The sequence below is a fragment of the Fringilla coelebs genome (assembly GCF_963513975.1).
Source record: "Fringilla coelebs genome assembly, chromosome: 2".
NCBI lineage: Eukaryota > Metazoa > Chordata > Aves > Passeriformes > Fringillidae > Fringilla > Fringilla coelebs.
This window is the reverse complement of record NC_140029.1, coordinates 89,565,128-89,577,497: the sequence shown is the minus strand read 5'-3', so window position 1 is coordinate 89,577,497 and position 12,370 is coordinate 89,565,128. Positions and strand designations below refer to the sequence as shown.

Sequence of the window (12,370 nt, the reverse complement as noted above, 5' to 3'; positions counted from 1 at the left end):
ACAATCATTCATTGGGCAGTCATATTTATATATACATACTGCTCTTCTTCTTAGTGATCCTTACTCATCAAGAGGGATCCACCAGTTAACATTCCAGCTTATTTTCAGGACACTTTTCAGCATCTGCAATGTGTTTAAAAGCAGCTGTGTTCATTTTGCCACCCTGGTTCCTGCCTCCAGTGCTCGTCCATCTCTTTGTAGAAGTGGGAAGAGAAAAAACAGGATGGGAACAGAGAGCTATTGAATATTAAACTGAGTCTGCAGAGAAGTAGACTCAGTTTAATTCTCACATCTGACTTCTGAATCCCTGCCTTTGCATACCAAATACTTTGGATTTCATGTAGGATTTTGGATGTGATTCCTACATTTTAGAAAGTGACCTAAAGAGTAGTCACTGTGTACTTTAAGCAGTTCCCAAATGAAGAAGACAAGAGATTTGCACTTCAGAGCATCTGTACTTAGGCTAAAGCAGGCATTCCAGTGACTCCTTACTCCAGACTTCCATGGACTAGCATCTACTTGCCTGGACTAGCATCTAGCGGAAGCTGACTTTGTCTATAGTAAATAAAACAAAAAGGGGATAATGTTAGCTCTTTTCCTTAAATGACACTGATGCTGGGACCCCTCATCTCTCCCTTCTGCTGCCACTGGCCTCAGAGAGGGCTAGCTGGACCTTAGCTGGCCTTTGATCTTGTCAAGCAGGCTGGAACCCTGGACTTGGGCTGTGCATCCTGGGGCTTGCTCTGCCATTGAGCGCCTGCTGAAGTGTCAAAACCTTGCATGGCTCTGGCAGCATCTCCCTGTCCTCCTGGTCTCGGTGGAAACGGGCTCCTGGCTGTTGGACACATGCTGGGTGCTGCAGAGAGTAGCCCTGCCTGCAGCCCCAGCGTGTGCAGTGCTTTGGTTTCTCATTTACACTTCTGGCCAAACCCTCAAACACCATCCCAGAAACTTGGTTCCCATTTCCTCTGCTTCTCTTGCCGTCTAGGAAAGTTTATTTCCTCAAGGCCACAGCCTGCCACAGTAAATGCTCTCCTGAGCCAAGGACAAACATTCAGCCTGCTTTCTAAGAGGGAAAACCTTGGTGCTTCTCATTTGAGATGGACCTGTTTCCAGTTTGGTAACCTGGGAGAATTCCTCCACATGACAGCCTGGGAAGGAGAGAATCTATCTGTGTCCTTCAATAAAAGAGGAGCTGGACCTCGTAAGCTTCTGGCTGGTGGTGCAGGACAGTCCAGGCTTTGGGAAGGAGAATTACTTGGAGCTGAGGAGGAGGAGGAGCAGGATCCATTTTGAATGGCACGTGGGGGATGCCTGTTGAGTGTGTGTTGCTCGCAGGAGACTTCACCAGGGCTTACAGGAGAATATGGAGGGGTTTGGGCAATAAGCCAAGCCAAGCTGGGTTGTATGAAACACAAACAGAAAATTGCAATTCGCAATGCCTCATAACTCAGTTGAACCTGTGAAGGGCTTCACAGGGCTAGGGAAAGGTTAACCCTTCCACAGCAGGCCTGTCACGTCTCACCTCCTAACCAAAACCATGGAGCCCTAAGAACCCTTCAGAGACATTTGCAGGGATCTTCAGTGATGGGAATGGTTAGGTGTAAAGGCTCACATTGCAAGCTTTTATTTCATAGATGTTAAAATTAGAAGGTGGATTTGTGATGCTCTCATCTGGCCGTAACAGTTGCTATACTGTATACTAATAATGTGTGCGTCAATTCTCTTACATATTTTAGTAAAGTCTTCACTGTCTAAGTGACAGAAACTTCTGCTTCTGTCAGTGGTTGATTATGTCTCTTGAAATACCACTGTTTGTTTCTGACTTTCTTTCTTACTGCGTATTCAGTGGTTGCAACAAGTACGGAGTGGGCATCCCTTTGAAAAAGGGAAGTTTCAGTGCGGTTGGCTGCATGTTATTTCCCTGCTGACTGACTTTTCTGGGAAGAGGATGGTAATTGTCATTCCACGGTTGCTGGAAAGCTGAAGCGAGACCTGTGTGCTGCATTATCACTCTGGCTTCTTTGGTGTGGGAGACGTGGGTGGTATCCCTGTGGAATGCAGGGAGAGCAGTGACATTGGTAGCCTGCTGTTGCTGTGCCTTCAGAGCTGAGCTAATGCTTGCAGGGTGCCACCATGGTGTGAGTCAAAGTTGAGTTAAATTAGGATCACCTTAGGTATGACAATCGTAGGTTTCGCATAAGAAATGTTGATTCTGGGTGCTTATCTAGAATAGCATCAGTGTAACTGGCTGAATTAGCATCCAAAGGCCAAGGCGTGACAGAAATATGAGCCTGTAAAACAAGTCAGCGGTGAGGATTGGGAGTGGGCTCTGCCTCCATCAGGTCAGTTACAAACCACCACCAGCTATTTTCCTGTTAAAGAAGAGGTCTCAGTTAATGAATTGATGTGTGTGGGAATTAATGGTGGATGAGTCCCCCTGGGGCTCTCATGATGAAGGTCAAATAAAATATTAATGGAATTAAAACAAACAATCCCCTGATTTTCCTAAGTACCTTCCGGATGGGTTTCTGTAAGCATTGGTCAGGGAAGATGTGGAGCCCCAGGAGAGACAGGCCAGTGTCATTACTCCCGTTTCATGGTCAGGCAGATGAAGACAGTGGAAAGCAGTGACCCTGGGGCCACACAGTCCAGCAACAGGGCTGCACTGGACGTCTCAGAGTTCTTCCTGTCAGGTGCTTATGCTCTGATCCCTGTTTTCAGATCCGTTCTCAGAGAAATGGAAGTCATCCAGATTGCTCCTGCACTGCTTGGCTGGAAGGTGATTTTTCCAGGTGTGGGATGGTCTTCAGGAGCCCCAAATCCATAGGCTTCTTAGTCACAAAATTCCTCTGTGCTTTCAGATGAGAGAATAAACCCCAGTAATTGTGGCTTTTTTCTGCTGGTGCCTCTTCCATGGGACACATTCCCTCGTCTTTCAGATTGTCCATTCCAGAGGCTGTGTATAGCAACTCAGATGACAGGCTTGGGAAGGATAAAGTCTTTGTGGTTATGTGTGTGCAGTGCAGAGCAGAGCAAAAGGTCTTTATCTTGCTGGATTCAAGCAAGCCAACTTCAGGAGCAGTATCCCTGAATAATTTCCTCCAGTTCCCAGGCTAACACAAACATGCAGAGTAAGGAACTGTGTGATACAACAGGGTGTTAACTATCTACAGTAAAATGCTTTTGGACATGGCACAAAGCTGTAAATTGTTCCAGAGGGATCTCAGAAATCTTCCCGCTGCTGCAAAGTGTAAGGTTGTACTCTGCATCCCTGGGTGTGACTCGGTCTGGTAGGCTGAGAAAAATCCGGTGTTGAGGAGGAGGAGACCCTGGCAGGCACGCCAGGCTAAACAGAGCTGGTGATGGTGTCGTGCAAAAGCAGAACTCAGTGTGTCTCCTCGCACCTATTTGTGTACCTCGGGCATGGAACAGCCCGAGCAAGACTTGTCACATTTTCTGCATTTTCTAACGTGGTACTGCATGAGTGCATGTGGATGTGCTCTGGAGAGGGCAGGGCTGTACAGTGCCCTTCAGCAAAGGCCAGTTTGCTGAATGACAAATGACACAGGGCTAGCAAATGGCAGCACATGGCCAGGTAAGGGTGGTGTAACTTTCTGCATTGACAACAAGTGCGAAGATGAACTAACAAAGTCAGAAAAATTGTAACTGGGAACATTTTAAAACACTTTCCTGTTATTTTTTTCCCAAGGGAAGGAAAATACTAAAATTATTCCAGAAAACAGATAACATCCTGATAACTGTTTCTTCTTGCATCCTCCAAAGCAGCGTTATTGGGCCCCGAATCATAAAATTAGATAGTCACAGAATGGCTTGCATTAAGAGGATGGCTTGCATTAAGAGGAGCCTTAAAGATCATATGCTTCCAACACCCCTGCCCTGCACAGGGACATCTTCCACAAGACCAGGTTATTCAAAACCCCATCCAGCCTGGCCTTGAACACTGCCAGGGTTGGGGGATCCATAAGGCAACCTGTTCCAGTACATCATCACCCTCAGAGTAAAAGAGTTTATTCCTAATATCTAATTTAAATCTGCTCTCTTTCAGTTTGAAGCCATTAAAAATGAATACCTCGCCTCGTGCACGTATCACTCCTAAAAACTGGAAATCAGATATGGCAGTGGGCAAATCTTTTCCCACACTGATGGGAGTTTATTGCATTCTTGATAAACAGACTTGAGTCTCTAAATAGGGCAACAATAATAATTTTGTCATATTTCTATAGCAAACCACGAAAGGGTGTTCTATAGTCCACTCAGTCTTTCTCCCCCCTCATCTGCTTGTCTGCCTTTCAGGATCCAGTGGGATCTCATTGCCTGGCTGGTGTAATCCCCTCTTCCAGAAGAGCTGCCCATCTCCATCTCCTCGGAAACAGCCGAAGGGGGTTGCAGAGTCATAAAAATTTATGTTTTCATCAAACCGGGCCAAGGAGAATGGGGGTCCCACACCCAAAAGAATGAAGACACGACAGAACAAGGACTCAGTACGTGGGGTGGGAAAAAGGGGTGGGACACGAGAGCCAGGCTGGAGGTGTGGGTTGGAACTGAGGCTCGCTGCAAAGCTGGTGGGCACAGGGGAGTACAAGGGGTTCAGGGGCTTTGGGAGGCTGGGCACCGAGCAGGGGCAGTGGGAGATGCAAAGCAGGACTGACACAGTGATCCCTCTCTTAGATGTCAATGCGGAGTGGACGGAAGAAAGAGACTCCGGGGCCCCGAGAGGAGCTCAGGTCACGGGGTCGAGCTTCCCCTGGTGGTGTCAGCACCTCCAGCAGTGATGGCAAGGCTGAGAAATCCCGACAAGCAACAAAGGTAATATCAGCTGGAACACAAGTGTGGGGTGGCCAAGGACTGCCCAGATTGGGTGGGATCTGTTTGAGGATCCAGGGACACAGACCAGAAGGGATCCACTAAGTAGCCCGTGCTGGGTTAGCTTTCTGAAATGAGTAGAATTCTCTTTGCTCTCATCCTCACCATCTTGCACTTTGCTAAGAACTTGTGTCCAGTCTCAGCAGACCCTTTTAGTGCTCATTTTTGGCCGTATGCTGGGTCCATGTTGGTCTGCTAGTGCCATTGACACACATGCCATGGTGGCTGTGTCTCACCTGCTGCAGTCTGTGAAGACCTGTCGGGTTGGAAGATTTCCCCATGACCCTCCACCTCTGTGTTCTCCTTGTCTCCTTGCAGAAAGGCCGGTTGGAGGAATCCTGCACCCCCAAGAGCAGCAAGCAGGGCCGAACAGAAGAGATCTCAGAGAGTGAAGGGGAGGACACCAATGCTCCTAAAAAAACCAAAACTGAGGTGAGCTCTTCCTGCTGTGATTGCTGGCATGTGCCCAGTCCAGAGCAAAGGAGTTTCCAGTTCCCTGTCTGTGCTGCTCGTGCCTGCCCAGCTCGAGGTTTTGGCTGCCTGGGAGCCCCGACGCCTCAGGTTTTGCACTGCAGCTCTACCAACCTACATGGCATCTACAAAACTGCCACCAGGAGTGATGACTGAGCAGATGGAGGCTCTCTGTCTCATTTGCCTTGTGTTCAGGGGGCTGCTATGCTGTTGGATCTGGGGATGTGCCCTGCCTTTTCCAGCTTAGTGCTAAGAGCCTGGCTCTGTGTGCAGCTGCAGGTTGGGCTGGAGTCAGTCCCTTCTGATCCCCAGCGCAGTGTCACATGGAGGTGCTTAATTCATGGTGGGTTCCAGTTGACAGTCATGCAACACCTGCTCATGCACACACAGAGCCGTGGCAGGGCTTTTCTGAAACACTTGACAGCACCAGACTGGATTGGTGATTGGGTGGTTGGAAGACTCAGCTCTTGTGCCTCTCCATTCCATGTTAGCCTGTTCAGGGAGCTGGCCTTAAAGGCCTGCAAACATGGGGATGCCTGCTTGTGTTAAAAGATCTTTATAATTCAACCACCTTGGTTCCACTTCTGTAATTTCTCCACATGGACAGTCTGTTGAGCTCAGCAGTGGTATTTTTTCAGCTTAGCCTCCCTTGCTTAGAGTGGCACTTGTTAGTCACCCTTACCCATGATGACTGCTAATCACCAGTGCACACTGTCTGAGGCAGCAGGTGGTGGGGACAAGCAGGGGTTGGGAAGCACAGGGGGAGCTCCTGGAAATAAGGAGTGGAACAGTGAGAGGGGTCTGGGTGGGAGCTGGTCTCCTTGAGCAGGGAGAGCTCTGCAGGGGCAAGAAGAGCAATTCTGGGTCTGGGGCCTGTGCTGGGACCACTGTGGCATGTGCTGCTCCATGCCACCGGTGATACCACATCTTGGCCAACAGCCCATCGCCCCTGTTGTATCTGTTCCCTCTCAGCTTTGTGTGTAACAGCTCCCTGCCCTCCCTCACTGCCTCTTTACACAACCCTTGTTACCTCCTTCCTGAACATGGAATGCTCATGAAGGACCTGAGAGCACTGGAGAGGAGGCAGGAGGACTGGTGTTATGTGTACCTTGCCAGACAACGTCTCCTTTCCTCTGTGAGGTTTTCTAGTGCTGGGGTTGGCCAAGAAAGGTCAGAAAACAAGGTCTCTGGGAACTTGAAATGTGTCAGGTGTGGTCTAGGAGGCCTCATAATGCCCCTTTCCTCCTCCTATCCTACTTCAACAGGAGTTGCCCTGTCCTCCATCCCCATCCGACGTTGACAGCCTTGATGGCCACAGCTTCAATGATGAGATGAGCAGCGACCCACGGGACATTGACCAGGATAACAGGAGCACCTCACCCAGTGTCTACAGCCCTGGGAGCGTGGAGAACGACTCCGACTCCTCTTCTGTGCTGTCCCAGGGGCCGTCTCACTCCTACCACCACCCCCCGCTCTTCCCCGAGAGCCCGCCGGTAGCTCCCCCTCCCGACAGCTTGGCCCGTCCCCCAGAGCCCAGCTTTGGGCTCCCGGGAGAGGTGCACCCCCAGGGACCCCCCGCAGGAAGTTACCATTCCCAGCTGGAGGGCCAGGCCTCGCGCATTTTCCAGGCTCAAGCCCCACAGACACCTGCCTCCTCCTCCTCCTCTTCCTCCTCCTCTGCTGTTGCTGCCCCTTCCGCTCCGCCTTCCTCCTCCTCCTCATCCTCTTCCTCCTCCTCTTCCTCCCACACTCCCCTTTATCCTGCGGCCAATGTGGTCCAGGTTGGGGCCAAAATTGCCAGTGGAGTGGGGGGGCTCCCAGCACCGGGGGCTCGTGAGCAGACCCTCAGCGCCAAGCACAATCCACCCCCTACCACCCCAATCTCACTGGCATCTGTCGGAGGAGGGCTCCCCCCTCAAAAGACACCCCCAGCCAATCCCCCGGCTGCGCCCCCGGCCTCTGCCCCTTCCTTCCCCCACGTCTCCTCCAACCTGCCTCCCCCGCCGGCCCTGCGCCCCCTCAACAACGCAGTGGCCGCCTCCAGCTCCCCAGGGATGGTGGGGCAGGCCCTGAGCGGCCACCTGCCCTCGCCCCACAACATGGGGCAGGACAAGGCACCGGCGCTGGCCCCCTCCCGCTACCCCTATGCGCCGCCGCCGCTGCCGCCCTCCAGCTCCTCTGCCCAGTACCCGCAGCCCTCGCCGGGCCAGCCCCTGCCCAGCTACAGTGCTTCCTACGGGCACTCCTTCCCGCCGCCCAGCGGCCTCTCTGTCTCCAGCCAGCCCCCCAAGTACACCCAGCCCTCCCTGCCCTCGCAGCCCGTCTGGAGCCAGGGGCCGCCCCCTTACAGCCGCCCCCTGGGCAATGCCGGCTCCCACCCCGCTGCCCCTTTCCCCGGCCAGTCCCCCCATCACCAGCAGCCTCCCCCGCAGCACCACCACGGTCACGGGAGCAGCGGGGGCGTCTCCCCAGCAGCCACAGCTCCTCCCCAGCCCCCCGGCGGCTACCCCCACGGCCTGGAGTCCGGCAGCCATCACCCTTCCCATCCCACCTACGGGCTGCGCCTCTACCCTCCCCACAGCCAGGCCGCCTACAGCCAGGCTCCCTCCGCCACCGCGGCCGCTGCCCCCTCCTCCTCCTCCTCGTCCTCCTCCTCTTCCTCTTCCTCGTCCTCCTCTGCTGCCTCTTCCCAGGGAAGCTACCCCAGCATGTGCACGCACCCACCGGGGCAGAGTCCTGCCACCTACACCTTCCCCCCGCCGCCACCCCCCTCCCCTGCTCATGGGGCTGGCCCTCCAGTCACCTCTGCTGCCACCACCCTCTCCACCGTCATCGCCACCATGGCCTCCCCCTCTGCGGCCCCCTACAAGACGGTCTCGCCCCCGGTACCCCCGTCAGCTGTGGCCCCCTATGGGAAGCGGGCGGCCTCCCCTGTCCCCACCTTCCAGCCCCCGGCCCCCTACAAGCCGGGCTCGCCCCCCACTTCCTCGGCTGCCCCTTTCCGTGCAGCCACCCCTCCTGGCTACCGGGTGGCCTCTTCCCCTGTGGCGGGGGGCTACAAAGCCCCCTCACCCGCCCCCTCTGCCGCACCACCCTTGCCAGGGAGCATGGCTGCCCCGGCCCCGCCGCCACCCCCGCTCCCCCTCAGCGCTGCTCAGATCAAGCAGGAGCCTTCGGAGGAGTACGAGCCCCCGGAGAGCCCCGTGCCACCTGCTCGCAGCCCCTCGCCGCCCCCCAAGGTGGTGGATGTGCCGAGCCATGCCAGCCAGTCAGCCAGGTGAGGGGAGACTGGTTTCTCCAAAGGATGGGGAGGGCCGTATGGGGCAGGGAAGAGGAAATCACCCCAAGCCTGAGGTGCAGCTGCGCCCTTTTGCCTTTTTCATGATGCTCTTCACATTCCCGCAGTGCCTTTCCCACAGTAGCTGTCCCTGTCCCCATCCCTGCTCACCAGCCCTTTCAGCACTGACAGGCTTCCACTCTCATCCCCAGATTCAACAAACACCTGGACCGTGGCTTCAACTCCTGCTCCCGCACAGACCTGTACTTTGTGCCCCTTGATGGCTCCAAGCTGGCCAAGAAAAGAGCAGACTTGGTGGAGAAAGTGCGTCGGGAGGCTGAGCAGAAGGCCCGCGAAGAGAAGGAGCGGGAACGGGAACGGGAGCGGGAGAAGGAGCGGGAGCGGGAGAAGGAGCGGGAGCTGGAGAGGAGTGTGGTAGGTCTGGGAGCCCCTCTGCCGCAGCGCAGCCGGGGCGGATGCTCAAGGGCCCCCTCGGCCGCTCCCCGCTGGGACCCTGAAGCCGGTCTCTCTGCTCTTTTGCAGAAGATGGCCCAGGAGGGCCGTCCGGTCGAGTGCTCGTCCCTCGGGCCTGTTCCCCACCGCCCCTCCTTCGAGCAGGGCAGTGCTGTAGCGACTGTTCCCCCATACCTGGGCCCTGACACCCCGGCTCTGCGCACCCTTAGCGAGTACGCCCGGCCCCACGTCATGTCCCCCAGCAACCGCAACCACCCTTTCTACGTGCCCCTGGGCGCCGTCGACCCGGGCCTGCTGGGCTACAACGTGCCAGCCATCTACAGCAGCGATCCGGCCACGCGGGAGCGGGAGCTGCGGGAGCGGGAGGCCCGCGAACGAGACCTGAGGGACCGGGACCTGCGTGAACGCCTCAAGCCTGGCTTTGAAGTCAAACCGGCCGAGTTGGAGCAGCTCCACGCCGTGCCCGCTGCCGCCATGGATCCGTTCCCACGCCACGGCGGGCTGAGTCTGCAGACGGCCCCCGGCCTTCATCCCGCTTTTCCCTTCCACCCAGGGCTGGGCCACTTGGAGCGGGAGAGGCTGGCGCTGGCAGCCGGCCCGACCCTTCGTCCCGACATGTCCTACGCCGAGCGCTTGGCGGCCGAACGCCAGCATGCCGAGCGGGTGGCCGCTCTCAGCAATGACCCTCTGGCCCGGCTGCAGATGCTCAATGTGACACCTCATCATCATCAGCATTCCCACATCCACTCCCACCTCCATCTCCACCAGCAGGATGCCATACATGCAGGTAAGGGCCGCGCGATGGTGGTGCCCTGCACAAAGCCTTGATTTCTGTCCTACTGTGTCTTCCTGGCGCTCCCTCCCTCTGGCCCTGGGGAATCCTAAAAGCCAACGAGACTAAACTTTGAGGCCATAGATCTTCAGCCAGAAGAGCCTATCATCATGGTCATTCTTCCTTCCCCCACTCCCATCCCACCAAAGGCACTGACACTGCTGATCAGTGGCCAGCAAAATTGTTTGCACTGTGTCCTTTCGTTATGGATCTGTGGGGCCACAGTACAAGTGCTGGAGTCCCACTGACTGCCTGGGCAGTGCTGCTGTGAACTGCATTCCTCATACTGGAGTCTGCAGAGGGAACAGGAGCCCTTCTAGAACAGTTTCAGCAGTGTCCTTAGGACTAATGAAATGCTGGTTCTCAGTGGCTGCAGATAGTGGGGTAGGATGGGATAGGAGGTGGGCTAATCATAAGGAACTGAAGGCTGCTGTTCCTCAGAATTGAATGGTGGTCCCTTCCATTTCCACATCCTGGAGGAAAGCAAAGTAAAACATTTAGGGATGAAAATCTCAGGGAAGCAAAGCCCAAGGTACAGTGCAATAGGAAAAAAGTGTTTTGCCTGCTCAGGTGCTGTGAGCGGTCAGTGGGGTCCAGTGTCAGTCACAGATGCTGGCTCTGAGCAACTGTTCAGAGATGGCACAAGGTACAAGTGAGTGTCCATTTTCCCTACCATCCATGGCTGGGCACCTTAGTCTGGCTGGGAGTCCAAACCACTAGAAAGAGAATCTGTCCTGAATAAGACCTGGAAAAGAAAGCACCCAGTACAAGTATGCACATGAATGGCTGTTGGAGTGACAGGTGGGCATTTTATGGGGTGCAGACCTGATTGCAAAGCAGGTCCTTGCAGAACCCTGCTGAACTTTTAAGGAGCTATACTTCTAAGGAACAGTATTTGTTCCTGAGGAGTGTAGGGACAGAGCTCTGCCAGACCAGTTCACATGAAGTTCGATGCAGGCAAAAAGAGTAACACTCAGAAGGTGATGACACTGTGTTGTTTAGCTGTGAAATCATCCCATCCCTAACACCCTTACCTTCTCTCTCCATATCTGTTTTGTGAGGCCTTGTGCCTCTCTGTTACCTGCTACAAAGCCTGGGACAATTATCTTGTGCTATCTTTTCTTCCCAGCTTCAGCCTCCGTTCACCCTCTAATCGACCCTCTCGCCTCGGGATCACACCTCACCCGGATACCATACCCAGCTGGAACCATCCCCAACCCTCTCCTGCCTCACCCTCTACATGAGAATGAAGTGCTGCGCCACCAGCTCTTTGGTAAGGAACTTCACAGGGACTGCTGTTCTCCTCCAGAGAGCATAAGCAGAGTTCCCAGGGGCAGGGGCATCCTGGGGCATCACGGGACTGGGCTGAGGTCTGTTAAACAGAGCATAGGACAGGCTCACGCTGCCAGGATGAGCAGGTCCTGCCTGTGGGAATGGGGGAATGGGAGTGCAGCGGGGTCTTGACTGAGCTTGGATGGAGCATTAACTGGGCTCTTCTCTGTGTCACCTTTGTGCGCAGCCGCGCCCTACAGGGACCTGCCGGGCTCGCTCTCGGCGCCCATGTCGGCGGCGCACCAGCTGCAGGCCATGCACGCGCAGTCGGCTGAGCTGCAGCGCCTGGCTCTGGAGCAGCAGCAGTGGCTCCACGCCCACCACCCCCTGCACGGCGTGCCGCTCCCCACGCAGGAGGACTACTACAGGTGCGTGGAGCTGCTCTCTCCTGACAAGAACACCTCCAGGCCCAGCCCTGGCATGGGGCTGGCGCAGGCGGTGGGAGCAGGGAAGCATTGCCCCTGGAGCGGGTGACTGTGGCCGAGCCCACACCGGGAACAGGGATGCTTTGCCACGGGGCGCAGCTGTGGCTGGCCACCAGGAAGGTTGTACTTGGCAAGTGTCTATTCAATCCCTTGTGAGATCTCAGCTCCTCCCCTCTAAGGGGGGAGATAACTTACGTGTTTCACACATGTTAATGCAGTTATGACTAACCAATACCCCTGCCAAAATACAAAATATTTATAAGTTTTAGATGGTTTTGCCAAGATAAGGAATTCAAGTGCATAGGGAGGCACACTGGGAAAGAGAGAGGTGGAATGTTGTACCTTTTCAGTAGTATCTCCTACTTCAAGGATCTACAAAACCTCCCAAGCCAGCAGTGTTGTATGGGTCCACAAATTAACAAAGACAGGGGAATGGTGTAAATTGCCTTTCTCCCTTTCACTATCACCTTGTTCCTCTTTTTTATCCTAGCCACCTGAAGAAGGAAAGTGACAAACCCCTTTAAATGGACTTCTACTGTCAGTGTGACATCATCATGTCTTTTTCTCAAGAGGAGCAATCAATCAACCAAATCCTGGGGGAGGGGAAGCTGCAAAGTGACACATCCTGATCCCACCATGCAGTAGAGTACAAGAGAAGATGACAAAAAGTAT

At 54.6% G+C, this 12,370-nt stretch overlaps 1 protein-coding gene across 1 annotated transcript; it reads left to right on the top strand.

Moving 5' to 3' along the window:
- Window positions 1–4,446: 4,446 nt before the first annotated feature.
- On the top strand, window positions 4,447–12,222 carry ATN1 (atrophin 1; the record flags this gene model as incomplete). Its single annotated transcript, XM_084226385.1, has 9 exons — window positions 4,447–4,505; window positions 4,693–4,830; window positions 5,206–5,319; window positions 6,624–8,635; window positions 8,848–9,070; window positions 9,179–9,896; window positions 11,071–11,214; window positions 11,461–11,641; window positions 12,189–12,222. Exons 1-9 carry the CDS (start codon window positions 4,479–4,481, stop codon window positions 12,220–12,222), a joined length of 3,591 nt encoding a protein of 1,196 aa, XP_084082511.1. The 5' UTR covers window positions 4,447–4,478.
- Window positions 12,223–12,370: the final 148 nt, after the last annotated feature.